The sequence below is a fragment of the Salmo trutta genome, chromosome 28 (genome assembly GCF_901001165.1).
Source record: "Salmo trutta chromosome 28, fSalTru1.1, whole genome shotgun sequence".
NCBI classification, from domain to species: Eukaryota; Metazoa; Chordata; class Actinopteri; order Salmoniformes; family Salmonidae; genus Salmo; species Salmo trutta.
Genome location: NC_042984.1, coordinates 20,184,228 through 20,198,675, shown reverse-complemented (window position 1 = coordinate 20,198,675; position 14,448 = coordinate 20,184,228). Strand labels below are relative to the sequence as shown.

The 14,448-nt window shown below is 43.8% G+C and overlaps 1 protein-coding gene across 7 annotated transcripts in view; it reads right to left on the bottom strand.

The window, feature by feature from the left end:
* The window catches only part of LOC115165759 (rap1 GTPase-activating protein 1), a 96,256-nt gene that overhangs the window by 41,870 nt on the left and 39,938 nt on the right, over window positions 1-14,448 (bottom strand). The window contains exon 1 of one of the 7 annotated variants that reach the window (XM_029719106.1): window positions 14,156-14,273. The exons of 5 other annotated variants lie outside the window; for them this stretch is intronic. In XM_029719106.1, coding sequence (XP_029574966.1) covers window positions 14,156-14,199 — 44 coding nt within the window. In that variant the 5' untranslated portion in view covers window positions 14,200-14,273. Of the gene's footprint in view, window positions 1-1,714; window positions 1,824-14,155; window positions 14,274-14,448 lie in introns of those variants that run through there. One more of the 7 variants, XM_029719108.1, reaches the window with a different exon arrangement.

The following is a 14,448-nucleotide window of genomic DNA, read 5'->3' as shown; positions in this document are numbered from 1 at the left end:
ATACATCTCTCAGTACAGTGCTTTCCAGGGGAGCCAGCACTGAGGTTCCTGTATAGATAGATACACCATCCCATATAGGCTAAGTCACGACGATCCAGAGACATCAGAAATACAAAATCTAATTTCCACTCGTTAACAGCTAATCAATGTTTAATTAGACACTGTATGTGTCCATGCAAATGATCTATTAAATAATGTTAACAAGGACTATTAATCAGCCACTGCAGTTTTGCAGATTCAATTGAGATGTTTAAAAATTGCGAATGAATATAGTGGTTAGTAGAGCTATGGGTTAGTTGGTTGATGAGTCTGAATAAACCAGATTCCCAGCCGCTGTCAACCAGTTTAGTTTTAAAAAGGTATACGGAGCAGGCTGACTGTATGACTGACTGACTGACTGACTGACTGTCTGTCTGTCTGACTGTCTGACTGACTGTCTGACTGTCTGACTGACTGACTGTCTGACTGACTGACTGTCTGACTGTCTGACTGTCTGACTGTCTGACTGTCTGACTGTCTGACTGTCTGACTGACTGAGTGGTTGATATAGCAGCTCTCGTCATCTAACTGAAAGAGAGACCCTCCTGATTGACATTAGTCTCTTGAGGAGAGGAGGCTGAAACCAGTGTGTCTTTAGTGGAATTCAATGAGGCCATGCAGGCAGCTCCAGTCTGTCTCATGAGAGATCAAGACAGGACTTCAGCCGCCCAACACAGCTAATTAGACCTGACACGGGGCCGGAGTGCACACACACACACACACACACTCAGACACACACATGCACGCACACACACAGTGGATGGACAGGGCTGGAGTGACACACACCAGCCAGCAGACTAACTCCCTAAGGAGGAGGTGGTCCAGGTGGTTGTGGGATGTATTTCATTTAAATGTGTAATTTAGAGAGAGAAGATCTGTCAGAAGACCGGAAAGAGATTAGCGACTTACTCACGCGTGAGTGAGTGATTGCAAGTGTGCATTGTTCTAATATAGATGACTCATTCTTCCCCAATGACATGAATCAGGAGAGAGGGAACACACTGTACCATGCACCACACACCACGCACAAACTGTCAGAGCAGTAGAGGAGACTCCTCTCTCCTCTCCTCTCTCCTTACTAGGGCCGCGACCATACCAGTATCATGAAACTCCTTAGTATCATGGCAAGGAAACAAAACACAAAGCGGATTTCACCTAATTAGGAAAACAGCCCTAATGTTAGAAACAGACATCATTATGTTCTCATCCAGAGTCACATGTATTTATTTTCCAAGCTACAACACACAATATTCTACATACAACAGGTTTTTAAAGGACCAAAGAGGTCTCTTTCATGTTTTCATTTTTGCCCTGGAAAACGTATTGCTATACTGGTACCATCCCTACACATTACATATGCTCTGTGCACGCGCCTGCCTGCCTGCCTGCCTGCCTGCCTCCCTGCCTGCCTCCCTGCCTGCCTCCCTGCCTCCCTCCCTGCCTCCCTCCCTGCCTCCCTCCCTCCCTCTATGTAAAACTCCTGCATATCAGTTTGCAGGAAGCACTAAGCTGCCACAGCTTCATCCCCTCCACCACAACACAACACAGATTGCATAACAAATCCAACCTATATATAATGCTACAGAATGAAATCAGAGGGTCATAAAGTAAAAGCCGTAGGTACTATCAGAACAAACATGATGAAACAGAAATAAGAGCAAAGTAAGTTACTCACTCTGTGTCAGCTGTGAGCAGTGTTGCTCCTGGATACATTTATCAGAGACCTGTTAAAAAGCAGATGGCTAGGACTCTCTCTCTACTCTCTGCCTCTGCCTGTCACACACCTGCTCTCTCACACACTCCCTTTCTCATTATTTTTCTCTCTCAATGCTCTTAGCTCTCTTCTCCTTTCTCCCTCCCTCTCTGACACGGTGCCCCTCCCCGCCCATACTGGGACTGGGAGAAAGAAATAAGAGAGAGAGAGAAGGGAGAGAGTGAAGCCTGCCGCTCTGCTCTGAGTTTTCTAGAGGTTTGTTCTCTTCTACTCTGAATACACCTCACCTTAATTAAACAACGTGCCTCACTAGCTAGGACCGGTTGCTCCGGCAACCAAATCAGATGAGTCTCCTCCGACAACGGGACAGACGCATGCAAAAACGCAGACAAGCACACACACAGGCATGCGTGCATCTACGCACCCACACACCTAACCCCAACCAACAACACACCTACACCCACCCACACACACACTGAATAGTGTACTTCATATATTGAGTGTGTGTTTCTATAGTTATTCTTCCAGTAAGAGAGAATACTAGAGGAAACATACTCTGCCTTGTAGTACCACAGTGTGGAGTCAGAGGCTACAAGCAGAAGAGCTTTTAATTACTAAAATGATCAGTGATTGCACTCCTGCAATAAAAAGGAAAAGCTTATATTTTGTCTATTACTGGAACATGTTGAATGTCCGTTTCTTTTGAAGTCCTCCAACCATATTCCGCTCCCACCAGTCCTAATGTCCCTGGCGATGTTCTCTTCTCCTAAAGCATGTTTGTTTGTCCCCTCGGGTACGTAGGAACACTAATCAACTGTCTGACCTGTCTGCCAGTGAGTGCACTGACCTTTCTATTCTTCCCATAGTCTGAGTCAAGGACCAAGTGGACCTGCTTTCACTAAAATGTGTGCCTTGAAGCACAGTCATGCAGGAGTAGGATTCATCCTACTAGTAGTGTTTGGTATGCTAGGAGAGATAAAGGATTACAGGCTTTAAAATTGTGTATTGTAGTAATCATTACAAAAAGTAATCCTCACAGATTTACTTCCCAATACCAGAATAAAAGTGAACAAAAGATTTACTGTCCATTCAGCATGAACAGCTCTAACAATGCCCAGCTTATTCGATTGGCGTTGGGAGGACCCTCGTTGTTTCTCTCTTTCCCTCTCTTATTCTCTGACCTCTAACCTCACCTACTGTACCAACATGGTCTCTACATCATTCAAGGCCTTCACACTCTGATGGAAGATCACAAGGTGCCATCATAATATTCCCCAGCATTGCATTCTGGGATGACGCAAGTTATGTTTGGAGCGAGTAGTTCAACTCGTCTGTGAGCTATTTTATCCTAATTTATAGGCTATTTTATATTTTACTTACTTGAGTGTATCGACCGACGGCCTGTACAGCTCCGAACTGATGCACTCGTCTTTTTGTTTGTTTTTGTAGCCTATTTGAGCTATTCATAGAACACACCGCCTTACTGGACTTTAAGCTATAGGGCTGCTAGCTGTGGCTAGCCTACTTTGTTATTTTTGTTCCGTCGGTAGCATTATGGCTACCGACGGCTATCCAATGGATATCAATGGCCAACCATTGAGTGTCGAATGTTACTGCTGTGAGATGTTCACTAACCAGAAGGACAGACAGCATACGGAACAGGGGTGTCTGGAAAATGTGCCTTTTGTGTGACCGGATGATGGATGATATCGGGCGGCTGCAGAGGGGCATTCCCCAGCTAACCTGAACAATAAGGAGACTCTCATTGGTGAGTTCACCAAGGTAGCTCTAGCCCAGGCTAAACATATCTCGTCGCTGAACATCTCTCTCGCCCAAGGTGGTGGAGAGTCGGTCGAAGTCAATCTGTCCCACTTCTCAGAACAGGTGGCTCAATCGACTCCACTTCACCACAGATACTGGGCAGATGTGGTTAGGTGAAAGGGCCCGAGGGAGCCTTTCCGGCCTTGGAGGAGTCGCTCGCCTGGTAAAAAGATTTGCACCGCTGGAACGGGACTGTCAGGCCCCAGGACTCTGCTCTGGTCCTGGAGACCCCGATGACAGGCAGGTAATCGCCAACATCAAAACAACCGGGCGACAACATCCCTCTTAGGGCTGACCCTGTTTACGTGACTGGTCGATTGTTTGGTCAATACAACCGAGATTGCTTTAGTCAAGCAGTTGCAAAAGAATTCTATTCATTGAGGATTCCATGGTCCAAGAAGAAGGGGAGTGTGGCTAAGATGCACAAAGGCACGTCTCTTTCCTGCCATTTCGTTCGCATTCATTGTTTCATAACTTCATTGTGTGAATTGTTTGCCCTTTGATTGTTAGTGTCTATCAATTCCACATAACATATATCCCCAGTAATGGCCAACAGGTACGGTTAATTTCCATCATTTCTTATCTACAGTGCTTGTTTGGTTACAGAAATTTCTGTTAATGCATTCAATATATTATTATTACAGTTGTTTGTTTGTTTGTTTGCAGAGTTCACAACCTATGCTACACTTGTGAGAAACACGTTTTGGTTTATTTCATTTCATTTACGAGTTTTGTCAATTTATTAATTGTCTTTTGTTTGGAGCACACCTGTCAATGATGGGTAAGGACACGCACCTGATTACGCATAAAGAAGCAGGCCTAGGCTACCTGGTCTGCATGCTAATGTGGGCCTATAAATATGCCCATTTGGGGATGTCTAATAGTATTTATGATTGTCAAAACAAAAGTAATTTTTTCTTCACCTCAAACAGCAGGTAAACAAAGCGTGTTTATAGAATCCATTGAGAATGCCAATAGTTCCTCAATGTATTTCTACCACTCGGCATCAACGAGAAACATGTCATAAAATACCTGATTACTTCTTATCCCTTGCACAAATAGCCTACAGCTGTGTCTGTCCCGAGCTCACTGGTGTGGGAAACTGAGGGCCCATAATATTTGATGCAATGTAGATTTCAATCATTTTCATTTAGATAGAATTTCAATTAACCACATGACAATGATTTTGAGATACAAAGACTATTGTAAAATAAATGAAATTGTTCCACGGAAATGTGCATATGAAAATCATAATTGGCATGCAATTGTAAAATAAATTGGCACTCCAAATGGAAAAGGTTGCCAACCCCTGGTGTAGCCTATTGCCGCCAACTTCAGGAGCATAACGGCAGAATCCGCAAAGGTCAGCAGCAGTGAGAGGAGGAGGGTTGGGAACAGAACGAGCAGAACGAGTAGTATGGCTGGTGGCATTGTCATGCTGGAGGGTCATCGCGAATCCGACCATCACTCCTGATGAGACAAAACCGCGACTCGTCAGTGAAGAGCACTTTTTGTCAGTCCTCTCTGGTCCAGCGACGGGTTTGTGCCCATAGGCAACGTTGTTGCCGGTGATGTCTGGTGAGGACCTGCCTTACAAAAGGCCTACAAGCCCTCAGTCCAGCCTCGCTCAGTCTATTGCGGACAGTCTGAGCACTGATGGAGGGATTGTGCATTCCTGGTGTAACTTGGGCAGTTGTTGTTGCCATCCTGTACCTGTCCCGCAGGTGTGATGTTTGGATGTACCGATCCTGTGCAGGTGTTGTTACACGTGGTTTGCCACTGCGAGGACGATCAGCTGTCCGTTCTGTCTCCCTGTAGCGCTGTCTTAGGCGTCTCACAGTACGGACATTGCAATTTATTGCCCTGGCCACATCTGCAGTCCTCATGCCTTCTTGCAGCATGCCTAAGGCACGTTCACGCAGATGAGCAGGGACCCTGGGCATCTTTCTTTTGGTGTTTTTCAGAGTCAGTAGAAAGGCCTCTTTAGTGTCCTAAGTTTTCATAACTGTGACCTTACTTGCCTACCTGTAAGCTGTTAGTGTCTTAACGACCGTTCCACAGGTGCATGTTCATTCATTGTTTATGGTTCATTGAACAAGCATGGGAAACAGTATTTAAACCCTTTACAAGTTGTGAAATTATGATTTTTACTAATTATCTTTGAAAGACAGGATCCTGAAAAAGGGACATTTCTTTTTTTGCTGAGCATCAGACACACTCAGTACATATACAGTACCAGTCAAAAGTTTGGACACACCTACTCATTCAAGGGTTTTTCTTTCTACACTGTAGAATAATAGTGAAGACATCAAAACTATGAAATAACACATAAGGAATCATGTTGTAACCAAAAAAAGGGTTTACCAAATCCTAAATATATTTTATATTTCAGAATCTTCAAAGTAGTCACCCTTTGAAGGAGTTCCCACATATGCTGAGCACTGCTTTTCCTTCACTCTGCGGTCCAACTCATCCCAAACCATCTCAATTGGGTTGAGGTTGGGTGATTGTGGAGGTCAGGTCATCTGATGCAGCACTCCATCACTCTCCTTCTTGGTCAAATAGCCCTTAAACAGCCTGGAGGTGTGTTGGGTCATTGTCCTCTTGAAAAACAAATGATAGTCCCGCTAAGTGCAACAAGATGGGTCTTTTATTTTTACTTCACTACATTAATGTAAAAAAAATGTACTTTTTACTGCATACATTTTCCCCGACACCCAAAAGTACTCGTTACATTTTGAATGCTTAGCAGGACAGGAAAATGATCCAATTCACGGACTTATCAAGAGAACATCCCTGGCCATCCCTTCTCCCTCTGATCCAGAGGACTCACTAAACACAAATGCTTTATTTGTAAATGATGTCTGAGTGTTGGAGTGTTCCTCTGGCTGCCCATAAAAATAAAAATACATTAAAAAAAGAAAATGGTGCTGTCTGATTTTACTTAATATAAATAATTTAAATTTTACTTTTACTTTTGATACTTAAGTGTACTTGGGTGACTTTCACTTTTACTTGAGTCAATTTCTATTAAGGTATATTTACTTTTACTAAAGTATGACAATTGGGTACTTTTCCCACCACTTTAATTGTGAAAATGGATCTTATTGTAATTCTGGCTTCTCAAACCAACACGTACGTTTTTATTATTACTGAGACTTGGTTAAAAAGTCTGTGCCAGACTTGTCTTCCTTCATGTCTTCCTTCCAGCAGCAGCAGCCAGCCATTCTGGGCTTTAGGCAAAGTAGCATTGCACTGGTTGGCTCCACACAGCCAGATTGAGTCATCCTCTGGAATATGTACACAGTTGGCTGAGCACCAACAACAAGATACCTGATCCTGAACCCCACTTCATTGTATGGGGAAGTATAAATTAATATTGCCAGAATGTATGTAAAAATGTGCCACACTGCAGGTTTGTCAATTTATGATGAAGATGAAGAAACCACTATGTTACCTTCTGGCTTTCCGTGTCTCATTTGCTGGTGTGTCAGAGAGAGGCAGGGAGAAGTATATTGCTTGGATGGATGGATCTGTGAGATCTGTCTCTGGGTGGCTGGCTGCGTGTGACCATCCGTTGACCCCAGAGCAGCCTGCCCGGCCTGGCCCGGGGTGCACAACCCCATCACAGACACATCACACACGGGATCTGAGGCATGGAAAACATGCCAACAAATCAGAGCTCAGTATTACAGAACTGATGGGCTGCTCAACGCTCAATCTCTCTCAGCTGCTCTTTTCTCATAGAGAGCTTACATGTGCTGAGAAATATCCGGAACAGCAGATACTGTATTTCTCACAGGAAAAACTGGATACATTTTACCACTTCAAGCTTTGATAAAACTTAAGGAATGAGCAGGTCAGCTGCTCTCTACATCTTCCACTGTGATCAATGTGACCTATCACAGTTGATAGATTAACTATTATAGTGTTCATATTGCTCTGCCTGGGATAACAGATGGTCTATTGATGTTGATTAGGGGTTTGAGTGGTGTGATAGCCCTCCCTCCCTCCCTCTGTCACTACATCCCCCCCATCCCTCCCTCAGCCCAGATGACCCTGCTGTGAAGGGGCCAGGGAGGTGAGGAGAGGAGGAGAGAACAGATGGGACATCATGTACAGTATGTATGAATGTTGTGTAATAAAGGTCAATGAGAGAAGGAGGGACTGAACATCCCAGCCCAGGCAAGGTAACACGCTCCAGCATCACCTCGGGAGGAATTGGACCAACGAATGGCCGGCCCACACTACACTATTCCCTCCCGGGGTCAACAAGCATTTCAATCAAACACCAACAACCCCCCCAAAAACCCACTGATATTTAAAGAAAAGGAGGAAATCTGCTACATACATTTTAAATGTATGTAGCAGATGTTCTGCATGTCCTCCATGGTCCCCATGTTCCCCCCATTCCTCTAATACATTAGCATCATGACAATGAGGAGCTCAGATGTTTTCAGTCAGCCTCTGGCTTAATCTGTTCTAAATAGGTCACATGACAACATCACCTGCTGCCCTGCTCTGCTTTGGTCCGGTCTGTTCTGGTCTGGCTGACACCAGTCACTCCTGTACTACCCTGTCCTTCCTTTTCCTCTAACAGCCACAGACAGGAGCAGTCCGTATGTGTTGTGGACTGAGATCCACCTGCTCCCTTCAGGGGCCCTTGAAATCTTCACACCCACCCCAGCCACTGGCCCCCAGCCCCCAGGCGGTGTGATAGAGCTGGCCGGAATGGGTACAATTTCAGAGGGATGGGAGCTGAGGTGATGCATCATTGTCTCCTCTGTGTGTGTGTGTGTGTGTGTGTGTGTGTGTGTGTGTGTGTGTGTGTGTGTGTGTTTCAAAAGATGATGCGCATGCACATTTCTGAGTTTTTTTTATCGTAAACATTACAATTCAAGTACTCATCATGGGTGCAATAGTATTCGTCTCTCCGTGTGTTTTTCCTGCACGGAGCCAGGCATCATGTGTCACAGGCATCACACACGCTAGCATGCTATGTCCTATCCCATCCGCTCAGAGCAATGCGACACACAGGTCACCTCTAGGCAGATATGATGAACTGCATATCCTACTAAAAGTGCATCATTCTCAACATTCTCCTCTGGCAGCATAGTGCGTTTTAAGACCATAATCTCCCCTTCCAAATGAAAACTACTTCTAGCCTTAAGAGACAGCAGATCTTGCTAATATTGGACCGCAGTCAAAAGGTAGATTAGTCTGACAGAGTCATTCTTAATTGGTTCCTCAACAAAAGCCATTTGGGAAGGTCCATTTGGCCTGTCATTTAACAATAAGATAACAGTTCTCTTAGTTGTTCCTTAATCCTTATCAAGAGTTAAAGTGTTTGGCTGCCATGGCAAACATAGCACAGTCTGGGAAAGCTTGAAGCATGACTCTTGTGCTTTCAAATATATACAAATGGGGCCACTTGTAAGTCATGATACAATGACAATCTGTTGGAAGACAAAATACAAACAATTGCTCTTTCAAAATGTTAGCTCTTTCGATATGTTGAATGACTAAGCAAAGTATTCCATTTGTGAGCAATGTTGTGTGAGACCAGCATCCTACATGCACCTTATTTACCTTTGCCTCCCGCTGACAGTTGCCTGTATCATTAGTATGCATTAAAAAGAGCAGGTGATTCTCAATAAACCATATCCTCTCTCTTGCAGCTTTAGATTCCCAATCCCCAATGTTTTCACTGCAGCTGCCTCCCTCCCTCCCTGCCTGCCCAGATATTCCTGGAAAATAACACCCTAGGGAAATCACCAAGATGCCTTTTAAACAATAGTGGGAAACAAAAACAGTCACTTATATCTCTCTGTTGTGATGTATTATTCTGCTAGGAAACTTGGATCCTCCTTCGTTATCACTGAGTGCTGTCTGTCAGTCAATCAGATAACAATAACAAAATTGGAAGATAAAATCCCTGCAGCGTAGTGCAGGTAAATGGATTACATCCCCATGTAGATACTTAAAGAGATTCTCCAGTACTTTGGAATACTTTTTAGCCAGTAGTTCTGAAAGTAGCACTCACGAGACAAAGTGATCCCAGAAAATTGCGTACTAATTCACATATGTGCAGATATGTACAGATATGTGCATCACATCATTGGTCTCTCTCTCTCTCTTGCGCTCTCTGCTGTGTCCACTGAGCTGTTGGGCCCGCCCTGCAATGTATGGCAGTAATTCTGCTTATAGATTATGCATGTATGAACTACACACTGACACAACCAGCCCAAAGTGGGAGGTTTAAAAAATACTTTCTTAGTCGCCAAAGTACTGGAGCATGTCTTTAAAGCTCCTCTAAACAGGAAGTAAAGTGTAAAATGTACTGGAATCATCTAACCTCAGCTCAGTGTCTGGCCTCTGTCGGCTTAAAACACAAATTCTCCTGTATCTAACCTTCCCACAAAGGACATCCTATTGCTGTTTAACAATCCACACACATCACAGATGATTCATCCTTAAAGGACCTTAATGTGCAAAGCCAACTTATCTAACTTTGTTGTTCAAGCATAAAAAAAACATGAGATACCAGACCTGGTCACAGGGTTGGTTAACTCTTGAAGTTCCTTGTGTCTCCACCAAATTAGGTAAATCCGTCTTCAGTTTTAAATCTCCTCATTGTTGGAACCAACTGCAAAATACACTGCAATTGGACGCTCTGATGCCGCTTGGGCAATTACAAATATTGATTGGGGAACTATTTGCTGAGGAATGTGTCTGTTTCTCTTGATTGCTTGTTGTACTGTATTTTAGCTTACTTAATAATCTCATTTAGATTTGATTTGTCTATGAATTGGATGTGCAGGGCTCCCTTGTGAAAGGGACCCAGGTCTCAATGGTGACTCACTGTTTAAATAAAGGTAAAAATATCATATAGGAAGTGTGTACATGTTCAAAGACGTTAACACACAGGATAATAATATTGAAGGGGCAATCTGCAGTTGTTAAATACATTGTTTGACTTGTAAATTAATGATATGCACCCATTGATTCTTTAAGTTATATTCTTGAAGAATATAACTTATAAAATGCTTCATGAGCTTAGTTCAACTGTCGTACCCCATCATAACCCCAAATATACATTTGTTTAACTCCAAATAAAGGATATTTAAACAAACACTATATAGCCTCACAATTCAATACTTGGTTAAAACTATCATTTCTCCAGCCCCATCCCGTAGCTTTTTGCTGAAACAGAGGCAGGGATACCTTTGTTATTGTTTCAACTGCTGATTGCCGCTTTAAGGGGAAAATAAGACTAAACTGCCCAAAAGGCTACCAAATGACTTCTTCTAATGTGACAAATTCAAACTCGATATCAAATGAGAAAAGAACAAAGTTTTGTGTCAAGATTACCACACCTGGTGTCTTGACCTCAATGTTCGTTTAAGAAAATCCAACTGCCATTTATTTACTCTTGAGGTGCTTAACTGCTGCACCCTGTATAACCACTGGGATTATTATTTGACCCTGCTGGTCATCTATGAACTTTTGAACATATTGAAGAACAATCTGGCCTTAATGACCATGAACTCTTATAATCTCCACCGGCACTGCAAGAAGAGGACTGGCCACCCCTCAGAGCCTGGTTCCTCTCTAGGTTTCTTACTAGGTCCTTGCCTTTCTAGGGAGCTTTTCTTAGCCACCGTGCTTCTACACCTGCATTACTTGCTGTTTGGGGTTTTAGGCTGGGTTTCTGTATAAGCACTTTGTGACATCAGCTGATGTAAAAAGGGCTTTATAAATCAATGTGATTGACTGTATTTGGACTGGTGTGTCTGTGAGAAGATAGAACCAGGGGGTAGCCTGTTTCTCTCTTGCTATATTTAGTCAGACAGGACAGACAGCGGGCTGAAGGAGACACAGATAGAACGTCTTGGCTGATTGGGTATGACAGTGTTCTCCCCCCCTGTCCCCCGCTCTCTGCCAGCCAGACAACTCAGCTAGCTACATGCACAGAGGAGTGTGCACATGCAAGGTGACATCTTAATTCGAACCAGTTTACCACAACAGGAGATTAATCCTGCAGCAACAGGAAATGTGAATTATTATGTGGATTATAATTCATGGAAAGATTTGTAGTGGTTAATACATTTTTCGTAAGGGAAAAGGCCAAAATTGAAAAAGTGGAAGCCTTTTTAAACCTGAAATACACAACACATTTTAAAAGTCTTGCACTGCAGGAAAGTTCTCCTGCAAGAGGGTGATCAAATGAAGTTCCTACATCTGTAAGCCTGGGTTACATACTCAGTGACTGCTGGGCCTCTTCACTGGTCCTGGAGAGTACACAAATAGAGGAGCATGCACAATGACATCTCTAACATCAGTTTACCCTAAACAGAGGGAGGGTTCAGCAGTGGGTGTTCACAGAACATAATGACAAAATCAATTTCCTGAATGCAAATCTTTTAGACTTTCAAGCTTGAGGCTGAATCCATTGGGTAGGGTACACTTGGTCACTAGAGGGCATACAACCACAGGCAAAGTCACAGCATACACCACCCATACAACACCCTTTTCTTAACCACCGTGCCTGAAGTGTAATATTGTGAAATATGCCTCAACAAATTAGCGGGTTTCTGCTCATTTAAGCATACTTTGAAACAGATCATTTGACAACGGGCATGACATTTTGTTCCCCTGTAAAACTGATTCCAAGAATCAGTATCCTTCCTTGAGATAGAGGTTGTGGTTGTGTAAACCTTGGGCCCTGCGGTCTGTATTTATAGTGAGTGTATCTGCAGGAGTAGCCTGCCTGTGTGAGGTCTCTCTGGGGGGAGCTTAGGCATGGATGGCCCTGGTTGAGGCTCAGGGTCCAGCACATGAGGAGTTAGTCTAACGGATGGAGTCATAGTGGAGAGGAAGTTACACAATGTCAGGCTGACTGGCACATTAATCCCTAGCTCCATGGACGGAGGAGAGGAGTGTGGTCTAGGAGGGAGGGTGAGGGAGGTAGGGGGGAGAAGCCTCTTACACAACACCTCAGGCACTCCACTCTCCATCTTCCACCCTTCATCCTCCATCCTCCTCCCTTCATCCTCCATCTTCTTCCCTTCATCCTCCATCTATCTTCCTCCCTTCATCCCCTATCTTCCTTCCTTCATCCCCTATCTTCCTTCCTTCATCCCCTATCTTCCTTCTTTCATCCTCCATCTTCCTCCCTTCATCCTCCATCTTCCTCCCTTCATCCTCCATCTTCCTCCCTTCATCCTCCATCTTCCTCCCTTCATCCTCCATCTTCCTCCCTTCATCCTCCATCTTCCTCCCATCATCCTCCCTTCATTCTCCATCTTCCTCCCTTCATTCTCCATCTTCCTCCCTTCATCCTCCATATCTTCCTCCCTTCATCCTCCATCTTCATCCCTTATCTTCCTCCATCTTCATCCCTTCATTTTCCTCCATTCATTCTTCCTTCATCCTCCCTTCATCCTCTATTTTCCTCCCCTATCTTCCTCCCTTCATCCTCTATCTTCCATCTTTCTCCCCTGTCAGCTTACCAACCAACATGGGATTCCAACCAATTACTGCTAACCCTTTCAGAGGCTTTTAGAGAGACGGCCACAGGTTAAAGGGGGTCCAGCTGTTTCTGTGACACAAGTACTCACTCTAAGACCTTATCTGACAACAAGTAAATATGTGGATGACCATGATAATATCTTGTGAGTTATTCACAGGTGTTTCCCAGAGGATTATTCAAATCCAGCAGTAGCAGCAGGAATGATAAAGGGAGATGAAAGCATGGACAGTAGATCGTTCACAGACTGGCTCTGTCCTTTATCTAACTTCTCATTCCCTTCAGGGTGTTTGCAATCACTCTACTCTACATACTCTTTCACATTGCAGAGGGATATAGGAAGAAAATAGACACAGCTAAGTGAAACCAACCTCACTTTGTCCATAACAGATCTAAACATTTTGGTTGCACTTCATAGTGATATAGATTGACCTGAGCCCTTATAAGCCTTGAGCCGTCCTATGCAGTATATGACATGACATTGAGCAAACACAGAGGGCTGAATCCTGGTTCCACAGTAAATGCTAATGAGCCCATACAGCATGAGGGGAGCTAATCACTCTCAAACTGTCTTTACTGCACAGCTCAGTATTAATGCTAATGTCTCAGGTAGGTACAGGCACTAACCTAAATAGCTCAAAGGGAAGACAGATAGGGTGAAACAGACTGGTCACAGAGGAGATTGCAAATCAACAAAAGTGCCATTTATCCCAAATGTCTGTTGTAGGAAGTAAGCCGTCTACCTGAGAAATAAAAACTGGCACCATTATGAAGAAGTAGAGAAAATCACGCTAGCATTTTAGCAGCATCTGCTTCCAATCAAATTCCAATTTGCTGATATGGTTTGCCAATGGGCCAATCAAAGGTCTGAACACAAGGTTATCTGCACTTGGTGAATTATAATCTGGCGTCTTCAGGCTTATCCCAAGTGAAGTGGGTCAACAAATACCCTTATCAATATGTGATTATGCACAGCAAATGCCCTTGCTATTTCTACATGCAAAAACAATGGAAGAATTCCTTTCTATCGCACAAACAAAAGGTAAACTCACCAGAATTTTTTGGGCCTTCCAATTCGGAAAGGTGAGCAAGGCATGTTGGTGTCTTGTGCTTTAATTGTCCTTGTTTAGAGGGTAATAGAGCACTAGGCTTCTCTATAATACCTTGTACTGTGTGTTGTTTCAGCAGGCTGGCTTCCTGCAACAAGACCTCTATGTGGGCCTACAAAACAAACAGAACTTTCTGGAAGCCCTCTGTCCAAGCCTGAAATGTAAATGCAGCCAGACGATCCCCTTGGCTTTGTTAGCAATTTGTTTTTTTTCCACATTGGAGAGACGTTGAGAAA